At 36.4% G+C, this 14,282-nt stretch overlaps 1 protein-coding gene across 4 annotated transcripts in view; it reads left to right on the forward strand.

Moving 5' to 3' along the window:
- Positions 1-14,282, forward strand: part of grid2 (glutamate receptor, ionotropic, delta 2) — a 537,682-nt gene that overhangs the window by 274,748 nt on the left and 248,652 nt on the right. For all 4 annotated transcript variants that reach the window (XR_003674813.1, XM_028457897.1, XM_028457899.1 and 1 more), the window contains exon 4: positions 628-833. Coding sequence is in view for 3 of the 4 variants with exons in the window: in XM_028457897.1 (XP_028313698.1) it covers positions 628-833 (206 nt within the window). In the remaining variant the exon portion in view is untranslated. The remainder of the gene's footprint in view (positions 1-627; positions 834-14,282) is intronic.

Raw genomic sequence — 14,282 nt, forward strand, 5'->3', positions numbered from 1 at the left:
TTATTATATAATATTAGTCACAAACCAGCTCTCAGAGTTCAACAAATGTAGGAACGGACATCAAGGTTAGTGCGTAAATTGAGGTGCTACTCAATAATAAAAAAATCTAATTAATTAGAGTTTATAATTAATCTAAATTAATGGCATAACAATATTTGACACGAGAAGCAACATTTTCCAATGACTTCTCCTCTGGTTCTCCTGTTTCTTGTGTTGTGGTCTGTGCATCAGTGTTAAACCAGGAACTCATGAAATGAAAAAGGTTTCGCACTGTTTGGAGTGAGAAAAAAAAGTGAATAACTGCGTTTTTTGTACATTATTTTTTTGTAATTAATGAATCACAAATAAAAATATGTATTTTTAACAAACGTTTTTATTTTATGTTTACGAGTTGTTTAACCTTTGAAGTACTTGTTATTTAGCCTTGTTTTTCCTTCGTATATGTAAATGTACTTGGCAATAAAAACTGATTCTGATTTAAAATTCATAATGATTTAAGGTCTAACTAACATTAAAATAACAAACATTCCTTTGTTTTTCTCAGAGTTTGGCGGCACTTCTTTAAACTGAACAGTTCCTAAAACTAAAAACAGTAACATATCTGTTCATTTGTGTTTTTACTTCCAGACATTCGGGGTATCCAGGACTTCCTGGACCGAACTTCTCAGCACGGAATGGACGTGTCCCTCCAGAAGGTTGAATCTAACATCAACATGATGATCACGAGTCTGTTCAGGACGATGCGTGTGGAGGAGCTTCATCGCTACAGAGATACGCTACGTAGAGCTGTGCTGTTCATGAGCCCCGCCACAGCCAAGGCTTTTATCACAGAGGTACCAGATATGTTCACATTATTATTATTATTATTATTATTATTATTATTATTATTAGAAAATAAATAATAGATACAAATAAATAAAAACTGAAATAACAAAAAACAAATCAATTAAAACTAAACATGAACAGTTTAGTACAATTTTTGAAGCTTCACTAGTTGACACGTACCTTTACGTCGATTTTTCTTGGAAAATTGCTAAATTATTGGAATGTGGCCAATACCACGGTGCGTTCAATAGCTCGTAAAATACGGTAAATTCAGAATAGACCCTAACTATTTATTTCAGTGACCCCATTTTTATATCACACATTCCTGGTGACTCCAAGGACATTTTTTTCAAAAATGTGTTTTTGATCATGTATATTTTACAGTGAAAGTATAGAAATACAGTTTTTTTTTTTTTTTTTTTTTAAGATTTTGTGTTTTAATATATATAAAAATAATATTTTAAACTTTTCAAAAATCTGTTTGAATTTTTCAGAAATTTCAGACGATCGTATTAAACTTCAGATTGAGTATGTGAGAAATACCAGGATGTATATGACAACATTTTGTATGTATGCACAGTGGACACACTCGTCATACTCAACCGTCCCATGATGCATTGGGAGATGAATGTAAAATAGTCCTGAGACCAACTTTAAGATAAAAAAAATCAGACATAATCTCTTCTTGTCTTCCATTATTTTTTTTTCAGTCTTTTGTAAATATGGCTCTTATTTTGAAGTTAATAGGAAGTTTAGTCAGTAGACCCATGGAGGGTCTCTGAAAATGTGAAAATGAATGTGTTTACGTGAGTTTTATGGATGAAAATGACCACATGTTGATATTCTACTTGGTCACTTCCTCACTTCAAATGTACAGAGTTAATATGCGTGAAGCGCGTCCCATTCTGCAAAATGTGCGCAAATGTGTCCCTTCGTGCTAAATGTGCTCCCCCCCGAGAAAATTATGCCCTACACCACAGTGTCAAACTCCAGGCCCGGGGGCCAAATCCAGCCCTTTGGAGCATCCAATTCGGCTCGCAGGAGAAAATAAAAACGACAGAGGAAACATGAATCATTGTGTAAATAAAACTTAACAATATTTGCAGATGCTCACACTAGCTTTTCTTGTGTTTATATCACATGATTGCAGTCATTTTTTATGTTAAACATTTGAAAAAACTCAAAATTCTTCAGTTTTTCTCAAATTATTACATAATAAATAAATAGAAATTGGTCACAAAAAGCTAGAACATTTAAAGTTAAGATCCTGTTAGGACTGATATCTGTCAGTCTGTTCATTTTGTATTTTATATATACGTAGAAGTGCAAACTATGGCACAGTAATGTTGAAATGACTCGTTTTCTCAACATAAAATCTGTGGTCCACTTCAGATCAAAGTGCTCCATATTTGGTCCCTGAACAAAATGCGTGTTGGAAGTGGTGACCTTGAATATTTGACTTTCTTTTCAACCTAAAGACGAGTTTTTAGCTCGAGCCTCGTGTTCGACTCGTGTCAATGAGAACATTAACATCCAATGCAACAGATTACAGTAAATTCAATGGATCTATATCCGTACACGTATATTTCTACATGTCCTATGTACATTCAACCACAGACTCTTTCTGTAACCACTCCCACTGTGCTGGTTATCTGTGTAGAAGGAGACAATTAAAGCACTTCCTTTAGCTCTAATTCTTCTGATACGGAGGTCACGGCTGAGAGAGTGGCGCCTCCTGCAGTAGTTATGAATTCATGATTTGAAGTAGGAGGATGGGGCTTAATCCCATGTGTCATGTTCTCATCTCGCTTTAATTAAAAGTGACCTCAGAAAAGAGCAATCACAATCTCATTTGGTTGGAGCGCTGACAGGGAGGGGGCGGACGAGGCGACGTCCTCGCCTCTGGACGCGTTCCCACCACTCTGTGTGCTTTTAGACTGCACACACACACACATACACACACGTATTTATATTTATATACTGTATATATATAAATGTGTGTTTCGGTTTGAATTTAATTGCCATAGTTATTTTAGTAAATGTGCGCCTGTGCTTTACTTCTAACCAAGTGTTGGACTTTGAAGGTCAGTCTATAATAACTCTGTGTGATCAGGATAAGAAGATTCTGAATTAATAAAATGATGTGAAATTTGTTGCAGCATTAATTCACCTTCAACACGTTTCATAATGAGCGTCTGATTAAAGGGATCATCTACTTTTATAAATGTGGCCTAAAACCTTTTAAATGTCCTTATTAGTAGATTTATGTCTAATAAAACTCATTATTATGCACTATATTCATTTTATTACCTTTTAAAATAGGAATACTTTACAGTTTTAAAGCCTGTGTTCCTCCATCTTGAAATTATGTGATTGATGATGTCACAGGGCCCCATTGCCTGTAAACATCTCATTGTTTTCTATTGGAGTGAAACATTCAGCCTGATTTTTAGATCATTTAGCAACTTTTACATCATTTAGTAGCTTATTAGGCCGTGCTACTGGACTCAAAATGCACTCACTTTTTTCTTCTTCTTCTTGTTGTGTACACTAGTTAAAATCACTATTCCTCTGTTATTCGTGAACGGATCGGGCTGAAATGTGGTAGCTATAATCTATGGATGTGTACGCATCAACCCTCGAGCCCGATTTTTGATTCGGGGCCTCAAAAGAAGAAAAAAAAACACAAAAATCTAATTTATTTGGGAGTCAAATACTATGACGGTTGGTGGTACCAAATCATTGGCACAGACCAATATGTACGTGACCCGTACGTGTCACGGGAGCATCCGTGGGGCTCCCAGAGGCCCCATTTTTCAAATGACTACTCCTCGGTTAGTTCTTGTTTGATCGGAATGCAGTTTTGTATGAATACTCTATGAATGAATATGATGAGACACTCAGAGCCCTTTTGCTGAAATGGGGCCCGTTGGCCCACCCCTCATTTCTGGTAATTTCCAAATTTATGGGAATTTAGTCATGTGATATATTGTTTCAAAGGTAATTCAACATAGATTAAGGTTTTACGTCACACAATTTGATTTGTTTTACTCGGTGGAACCGAGTCATTTGACTGAATGCTCGGGAACGTGCGGAGATGTTCTGCAACTTTTTTTTAAGATCCTTCAGCAGCTTTTTGTAAAAACAGTGGATGATCCCGTTAATGAAGGATTGTTGTTATTTTTTTATTCATCCAAATGGGAGCTTTTATGTCAACATTGTTATTAAATCTTAAATCACATGCAACATACGGCACGCTCAGTTATTTTGGATCCAAATAAATTGACCCTAGAATAAATCATTGTTTCTGAAAACTTATGTAAAAAATTGCTCTTCCTTCTATGTAGCCAGTTCAGCTCCAGTTCAGCTCCAGTTTAGCTCCAGTTTAGCTCCAGGCCTCTCAGCTTCTCTGTTCTGTTTTTCCTCTCTCACCTTAAGCACCTGATGATAATCAATAATCAGGTGCAGAGGAGGAGGACATGATCAGAAAGGCTGAGAGAACCTGGAGCAGCAGACGTTTCTCTACTAAACTCAACATTCTGTAAGTTTATTTCAGTTTGGACTGCATGTTTATCATAATGTAGATTTAGTGTTTTGTAGATGAGCGGTTGGACGCTGGGTGTGACAGCGCTGTGTGGGCGTGGCCTAGTGTCTCCCCTACTTTAGTTCAGCTTGATCGGGGTTACCGATCTTTGTTTCTTTAAGTTAAACATGTTTTTCTTGCTTTTTTTTTTCAGGCCCTTAATTTTAATACAAGACAATGCCAATGTATTTGTATAGAGCATTCCAATGTGCTTTACATCAGTGGTTCCCAAACAGCGGTACAGGAGCACATTTCAGGGCGTACTCTCGTATTTGACAATGAATTTAGAAATAATAGGGAAATGTTCCCTTTCAGGCTATTTTGTACGACAAATTCACCACAAACTAACAGTAGCCTACTATTCCTCAATTTTAATACTATATTGTAACTTAGTGAAACATGATTATTTCCTACTGTTGAAGCCATTTTCTTACTTCTGACAATATAAGACAATAACTAGCCACAAAGGGAGAAATGGGCCGAATAATCCACATCTTTTAATTTTATCAGAATATTTTTGAGCAGGGGTTAAATAGAGGCAAGAGTGCTTTAAAAAAACTGCACCAAAATAAGAGTCTAGAGTTTAAAGAGTTGCACAAAAAACACTTATAATACAAAACACTGAAACCTTTTTATTTGCAAAGTTGTTCTGACAGTCAGTAGTTACTAGTTAGCATCAGACTTCTAACTCAAAGACATCAACAATGACGTCCCTGATGGCTGAGTCCTATTTTCTTCTACTTCTCTTTCTGTTCTTACTTTTAAACCATTTTTTTACAGCTGAGCTCAGTCACAGTCGAGTGTACAGGGAATGTTTAAAAAAAAAAAACACACAAAACAATGGCCAGAACAACAAAAGAGAAGCATTATTATTCAATTCCACTAAACTAGTGCATGGGAGACGCATTTAAACTCTTAATTTATGTTTAGTGTCACAAATTCTACACAAAAAACTGCCATCATGATTTAGTGTGTTTCACCTTTTATTAGTGATTTATTATAGGACATCACAGAATCCACAGAGGTACCTAATGACTGAATATGTCTGGAAACTAAGAGACTAAAATATGATGATTGATTGCAACCTTATTTTACTTTCTGCTCCCTTTGTACTGTGAGATCTGACCTGTTATAGTTAAATAAAATTGCTTCATCTGTGTAGGTTTTAGTGCGTAAGACGGGACGGAATGACTTTCACAGAATTTTTCCTTTGAGGAGGTTGACAAACAGTGACTTGATCTAATTTAGTCGGACATCAAGTAGAGATGGGACGGTAGAGATTCCTCGTGCACGCTCTGACCACGTGCCAGATGTTAAAGGAGAACACACAGAGATGATGGGATTAGTGTAGCAGCATTATCTTATTAAATGTCTGAGATATATGTTCAAAAAGGTACCAAATGCAGTAATACAGGGTCTAAACGTGAGGGAAGAAGCTGGAGAAATGTAGATGTAGGACTGTTGAATAATATACCATTCATTTATAATATCCACTTTGATCCAGGAAGTTTAGAATTATTTGTGCCATAGTATATAGTCATCTTAAAGATGGCAATCCTTGTTTTAAACAGACATAACATGGGCTAAAAGTGACCAAAATTGCTGGAAAAGGTGATGAAATGGGTTTTAAAAAAACCACCAAAAGTGGTTAAAAGTTGCAAATTAGAGTGGACGAAAACAGACAGAATAAGTAGTTAAAAGGGTTCAAAGTGTCATTATTGGAACTATTAGTTTAAGCTGGTAAATAATGAACATGACAAATGGTGAATGTGGTTAAATAGGCAAAAATAATCATGAAATATGGTGAAAAGAGGTTAAAAGTGACAATAATGTAATGTTGCAAAAAAGCATTAAAATTAGCAAAAATTTGGCAAGAAAAAGTGATGAAAATAGGTTAAAATCAATCAATCTTTATTTATATAGTGCAGATTACAACAAAGCAATCTCAATGTTATGATTTAGGATTTGGAAAGTTTGGTGTCGTTGCAGAAAATGGGTAAAAGAAAATAAGCAAAAATGTGCTCAATTTGTTCAAAAGTATAAAGAAAACCAATAAATGGTTTAAAAACTGGACATTATTTTCATTATAGAGTCACAAATGACACTTACTCAAGGCTTCAGTGCAGGTTTATCATTGAAGCAGTTTTTATTTCATCAATGTGTGAATGAAGTAACACTTTCTATCCTTATGCAGCTCTAAGCATTCAAACAGAAAATAACTTATTGTGCCATTGTTGGCAGAAGATTTTAGGTGGCTGAATTTTTAACGCATCACTACTTATGAATCATAACTGAAAAGCATTTATTATTGTTTCAGTATATCTGTGTGGGTTCGTTATCATGAAGAAAAGACCCAACAATTATGAATGATGATAAGCACGTAAAGGTGTTTTGTCTGAATCTTTCTTTATAAACAGTTTCCAAAAGTAAGCAATAAATAAATGTTTCTGTATGATTGGTGAAGGTCGTTATGAGAAAATAATTAGTTACAATAGTTCTTTAAACTGAGTTTAGAACCTTTAGAGAACATTGTAGAATATATCTTTCCTTACAGAGTCACACCCACAGCTGCTGTAGAATAATCTAGAATAAAGCAGATGTAAATATATTGTTCAGACTAAAGGACAATCAGAGGTAGAGGTGCTCTTCTGTTGCTGCAGCTAAAGGACTCGTGAAGGGCTCGGCTCTGGTTTTCTCCTTGAACTTTATCACCAGACAGAGATGGCATTATGTTCTTATCTCAACAAGCTCTGTGTGTGTGTGTGTGTGTGTGTGTGTGTGTGTGTGTGTGTGTGTGTGTGTGTGTGTGTGTGTTTGGGTGTGTGGGAGAGATGACATTAAGGTTTTATCTGTACACGCGGTGCTGCAAACCTGATGATTACCTACGGAGCATTACACACACACGCACACACGCACACACACACGCACACACACATACACACATGCACACACGCACACGCACACACGCACACACACACACACACACACACACACACACACACAGTGCCCGTGTCAATGGAAATAATCTAATTTGTTAATTGTTTCTATTTTCGTCATTCATAAGTAAACAAATACAGATTATTTATAAACAAACCAGCTCAGTCTTGCTTATTTAACTGAACTATGATAAATCTTTTCACTCTGTACTAAAGCAAAATGTAATTTTTGGCCAGAATCATTCAGTGGTGTTTATGAATGTACTGTGTGAGGGTTAGTCAACATACATAAATACCAATGTTGCCGTCATATTTTCAGGATGACCACCAATGCATCCAACTACAGCTGTTAAACATAATAATCTGATCTTAATCTGTCATTTTTCACTTTATTTTTTGCCAAAAATGAACTTCTTTTGTCAGAATTGTGAAGAAAGTGAGTTTTGACAATAAATGACACACTTTACTTTATTTAGGGAGATAGTCTAGTGCAGTATGTCAGAAATTAGACAATTAAACGTTCTTGCCAAATGTAATTTGATATAAGTTTAATTTTTGTTTTGTTTTTTGGCTTGTTTAGGGGTCAAATAAGCCAGAAATATTGGGGTTAATTTTTTTCCGGCCCTGAACCTCGTTTTATGACACCATTTTCAAAATGGCCGCCTCCAGATTGAATATCCCACATAATGACCCCTCTAAGTTCTATACAATCAAACTCTTTGTCGAATAAAAGTTTAATATAAGTAGTAATATCATGGTATGTATTAAAATGAATTTGGAGTGGCTGCCATCTGTAAAATCCAACATGGCCTGTCTTTGTCTCAAAGTGACTGGTTTACACTAGGTGGTTTATACTGGGTTATACTAGCTTAAACTGGTTTATACTGTGTTTAATACTGTTTGAACTGGTTTTATAAGTCATGGTGCAGAATGCTCAGTCTACCAATACTCAAAGACCATCAAACTATCAGTTCACACATGGTTTATACTGTTTAAGCTTGTTTGTACTTGGTTTAAACTGGTTTATGTTAGGCTTGAACTGGTTTTATAAGTCTTGGTTAAACCATGCACCTATCAGAGGTCACACCTGATTTACAGTATATTGGTGTTTTCCTGGTTGAATGCTGGGTTCACAGTAGTGTGTACTGGTTGCAAAGTTTCCTTACCTATTACATATTAACTTAACACAAGGTTGACTATTAAGTCAAAATGTTTCTATCGTGCATTACATACACAAGGCAAATCAATGTGCTTTACATGATCAAACATGTGATGCTGACTTCAGCTCTGCTGCAGTTTGTTCCACTTCTTTGCAGCATAACAACTAAACACAGCATCACCATGGTTACTGTGAGCTCTGGGCTCCACTATCTGACCTGTGTCCATAGATCTCAGAGACCTGCTGGGTTCATACCTGACTAACATCTCACTGATGTATTCTGGACCAAACCCATTCACACATTTATAACCAGCAGCAGAACTTTACAGTCTCCTCTGAGGCTGACTGGGAGCCAGTGTAATGTGTTCTGACCTCTTTGTTCTGGTTCAGACCTGAGCTGCAGCGTTCTGAACCAGCTGTAGATGTTTGATGAAGACCATTACAATAGTCCAGTCTGCTGGAGATAAAAGCATGGACCAGTTTCTCCTGATCTTTCTGAGTCATTAAACCTTTCACTCTGGAGATGTTCTTTAGGTGGTAGAAGATGTTTTTGTGATAGATTTGATCTGATGCTGAATGTCAGATCTGAGTCAATCAGAACACCAAGGTTTTTGACTTGGTCTTTATCTTCTAAAGATCCAGACTCAGATACTTGCTGACAGCAGTCCTCTTTTCATTGTTACCAAAGACAATCACCTCCATCTTGTCATGGTTTAGTTGAAGGAAGTTTTCACTCATCCAGTAGTTTACCTTTTCTAAGCAGTCACACAACACCTCAATTACAAAATATTACGAGGATGCTTCCCCGTCTGACCCGTCCCTGAGAAACGCTAGAAGATGGATAATAGATGGACTGGACGTTGATGTTCTTAGATTAGTCTTAGACAGGTTTTAGACTGGTTTAGGACAGATTTTAAACATAAAATGATTTGACTTTTTTTTTTTTTTTAGGTTTTGCATTGGAAAACTTTACCATTTGTTATTCCTAAGTCCACCTGTCACATGTCAATAACAATATTAAAGAGGGCTCGTATTCCACGGTTATGTTTTGGTATTTAAATCTTTGCTTTGGTTGTTAATTTTTTTTTGCTGATCTTCCCTCTTTCTTTGGGTCTCTGTTTGAAATCATATTATTTTCTTTTATATTGTGTGTGTTTGTGGGTGTGGGTGTGGGTGTGGGTGTGGGTGGTCCGTCTCTCCTCCCTGTGATGGGGTCACACTCAGAGTTAACATCACATTGTCCTACAGCTCAGGAGGAAATGAAACAACTGATTTTGTCTCTCCTTGTTATTGCGAATGTATTGTTATTTGACGTGTTTTTCCTGAGCTTCTCTTTGCTAACGGGACATTAGCCGCCGTGCTCATGATTACTTCTTGGTGTATTAGGTGTCAGTGTTTGTGTTTAAGAGCATATTTATTATGCGTCCCACATGCTTACAGGCAGACTGATGATGGGAGGCACTTCTCTGTAAATGAACTGTGTAATTGAAATCACTGGTGTGATCTCTGGCGGCGTCGCGCTACGCTAGCTGCACCCGTCAGGTGTGTGACGCAGGTCAAGGTTTAGAAAGAGTTTTGAAGGCTTAAGATGTATCACGTCTACTTTAATGATAAAAATATGTAATTAGTGAGGATGCCTGTAACATGGTATTTATTAGTTATATTGTTATTACTATACGTTATTATAGTTATTATAATTATTATTGAGTTATTGCCTGTGAAACTTTTTGCTCCCATCCACTAACATTGGAAATTTGAACCTTTTTGGAACTTTTAACCCCTTCATCCCCAGCCATTTTTAACTGATTCAAGCCATTTAACATTGAACATGTTCAGCTACTACATCCATCCATTTCAACTCATTTCAACTTTTTTCATCTTACTACTGTGTAAACTGGACTTGTAACTGGTTTTACTGGTTAATGCTAGGTTAATGCTAACGATGATGATGATGATGATTAGTGTTGTAGTAGTCGAGACCGGTCTTGTCGTCGAGACCAAATTTTAAATGTCTCGGACTCTGAAGCATTTTGACTCGGTCTTGTCTCGCACTCGGGATTTTCCCTCAAGACCGTTATTGACCAGCACTAATTCCTGCTATTTTTAAACTTTTTTATAATGTGATAATAACAAGAAGAAGAACGGGATGAAACAATCTTTTATTCATTATTTAATCCACCCTGTATAATGACCATTAAAAATCCCAGTAAAACTCCAGAAAACAATCACCAGTAATAAATATTATCTCCCTGGTAAAGACAGTAGCTCTAACAACAGGTAAAATGATAAACTGGTGATATTACAGCCTGTGAATGCAGTACGGAGACAAATTTACTCCCCCTCTTGGTCCTAGTGCCTGCCGCCCGGGGAAGCCTGTTCAGTTTACCGAGGTCCGTGTGTGTTTACTGTCCGTGTGAAAGTCAGCATGTTTATGCCTCTGTCCATCCACTCTTTTCATTATATCCATGTCTTTTAAGGCTTTTATTACATAGCGTCGGCTGTAGTCCGGGCCGCCGTCATCGCCGCAAGTCGCACTAGCGCAGAATGAGTCAAATAACTGTAAAGAGGTCTTATATTAGTCTGTTTTCTTTTTAAAGTGGTGTTTTTTGTGGCTTTAGACTCCAGTTACATATTTGTATGTAATATCTTCGCTACAATATAAATGGGTTCACAATAAAACAATGTTTTTAACGTTTCTGTTTCCACTGTATCCAGAATAATAATAATAATAATAATAATACGAACTTTTGATTGATTTGTCACATGACTGTTCCAGGGTTTGAGTTTGTTTTATTTAGTTTCACATGTCATTTCTTGGCAGAAATACTTTCAAAACACTTGCTGTAAATTCAGCTGACATAAAAATCTTGTTTTCAAATATGTAGAATAATTGTGAATTCATCAGTAGTAGTTTTAATATTTTAGTTAATTTTTTGCAGGCACCTTTTTTCTCCGTCAAATGTATTTAAAATAAACTTAAACTAAAGAGAGAATGTTGTTTAACTGTCAAAACTTGTCATAATTTTATTTATTTATATATATTTTTTAAATTTAAAAATAAATGTTTATGGTCTCGGTCTTGACTCGGTCTCGGTGCATTCTGGTCTCGGGTAAGTCTTGGTCTCGGATAGTGTGGTGTTGAACACAACACTAGTGGTGATGATAATGAGAGAGATAAAAAGGTCAAAGGTTAAAGTAATTCAATTTATTTTGCAACATGTTTTGACCCCTTATAGATTAGATTAAAGCGTCCTCCTGTTCTGACATCGATCACACTGTTCAACGATGTTTGCAGATGACAATATAATGTAATTACCCGTGGAGGTGAAGTTATTCACTGGAATAAAAGTTAAGCAGAGGAAGAATACATTTGTGTCGATGTGAAGGTAGATGGAACACTGGCCCCTCCTATGGTTCCATCTCTAACAGCAAGGTGAGCTGGAGGAGGTATAATTGAAGATGCTGAGCTGTTTTTTTAGGATTGACCAGTCGATAGGTTTTTAGATGTGAGTCTAGTTGAGTTGCAGCAGTAGGAAGATAAAGGTCAGTGAGGAGCAGATGTGCACGATTCAGACACGTGCACGGCAGAGATAGTGGAGTCTCAGAGATTGATCTTTGAAGCATGAGGAACAGCCTGAAACTCTTCAGTGAAGACTTTTGTAGTAACGGAGGAAAAACGACATGTTTTTAGCTTCTTATTCTCACAATACTGGACCTTTAGTACTTTAATTATCAATATTATTGATTAGGAAACCTGGGAAAACTCTTAATACAAAGTTCAGTTAGCTGGTCTTCTAATGCAGAGGTTCTCAAGGGGGTCGCCAGAAAAAAACTAGGAATATGTTTTGAAGAAACTGAACCCTTGTTTGCTTATTTTTACCCTTTTTCTGCAACTACAACAAACTCACCATATTTTAACCAATTTTCATCACTTTTTCTTGCCATATTTTTGCTCTTTTTAAAGCATTTATTTACTATATTACTCCCACTTCTACATCACATTTCAATGACTTTTCTGCACATTTCTTCCACTTTCCAGACATGTTCAGCACTTATAAACCCTTTCTATCACTTTTACACCTAATGTCACATATATTGACCCATTATTGTCACTTTTAACCTCTTTTCACCATATTTCATGCTTTTTTTGCCAATTAATCCACATTCACCATTTGTCATTCAACACTTTGAACCCTTTTTACCACTTTTTCTGTCTGTTTTTATCCACTCTAATTTACATCTTTTAACCAATTTCTGTGGTTTTTAAAATCCCATTTCATCATCTTTTCCACCATTTTTGGTCACTTTGAACCATTTTATTTGTGATTTCCATCTTTAAGATGACTATAATAATAGTTAACTTCCTGGATAACAGTGGATATTATTCAGATGAATAAATAAATGTGGTTATCACAGATTCATAGAACAATGGACCATCATTTTACTGACTTTATGGATGGACCCCAAAAATCTCTACCAGGGGTTGTGGGTTGAAAAGGTTGATGACCACTGCTCTAATGTTGTGTGATGTAACATCAAAGTTTTAGTTAAACCTAATTAAAGTTGCTATCATTATGCGATGCTAGCACCTAGCCTGGAGAGTTAGCGGTGCGAGGTCAGCCACTCACACTGACAACCTCAGCATCTGCTCAACCTCTGGAGGCCAGATGAGATCTGTAATTGAGTACGCTAACATCTGGTAGCCACCCTTTGCACAGCTGCTTTGTTCTTCCCACCCCATCCCCCTCCCCTCACTCAAACATCGTCATTATTTGACACTAATACGACCTCATCCCGTCGGTAAGTGTTTGTCTGCTTTCTGATTCTGTTTGGTGTGGAAATGTTATGAGCATCAGAGGGTTGTTAATCTGTTCTCTGTATGTATACTGAAAGAAATAAGCTACATCTATAGCTACAGATGCACATGGATTTGGATCCAAGCATCTGTTGTATAAATTGTATTATTATTAGAATAAGTATCCATAACATTGGCAGCTGAATGTAAAATCAAGCTAAAAATCAAGCATCCCCTTTTCTAAATAAAAGCAACTCTTTTGTAAATAGGGCTCTTATTTTGAAGTTAACAGCAAGTTTAGTCAGTAGACCAATGGAGGGTCTCTGAAAATGTGTCTACGTGAGTTTTATGAATCAAATGAGCACATGTTGATATTCTACTTGGTCACTTTCTCACTTCAAATGTTTTCAGACCTTTCAAAGTAAAGGTGGAAAATCAACAGAGATATTTAGTCTCAGTGTGAACAAGGTTTTTAACGCTGGAGGTTCCAGTGGGAATGTTCACCATCCTAATCATATTATAGTATATAGTAGACAGTATATACTATAGTATATAGCATAGACAGTATATACTCATTGAGTGTGTAGTGCATAAAACAGAGTACGCCATTTCAAACACGTCTACGGAAAGCTAGCTAGCTGCTTAGGCTAATGTGATAGTTCAGCTCTACTCGTACTCACATTTGGAGTACATGTACTTGGTTTTGGTTCACTAGTGCTCAGGTAGACTCAACTAAAAAGTGATGAGGGGGGGTGGGAAAAAGCTAACTTCAGGTTTACCATTGACTTTTGAAAATACTCCATCCAATCAGGGAGCTCGACTAATGAATCTTTTGGCTTTACTAGTATTACTAGTAGAAGTGTGACAATATCTCGATACGGCGATATATATCGCAATATTTTTCCACACGATCAATTATCGATTTGCTCCCGCTAAGTATGGATTTTTTTTTCAAATTTTTATTTTTCTAAATTTTTTAAATTT

This window comes from Gouania willdenowi, chromosome 9 (genome assembly GCF_900634775.1).
Source record: "Gouania willdenowi chromosome 9, fGouWil2.1, whole genome shotgun sequence".
In the NCBI taxonomy this organism is placed as follows: Eukaryota; Metazoa; Chordata; class Actinopteri; order Blenniiformes; family Gobiesocidae; genus Gouania; species Gouania willdenowi.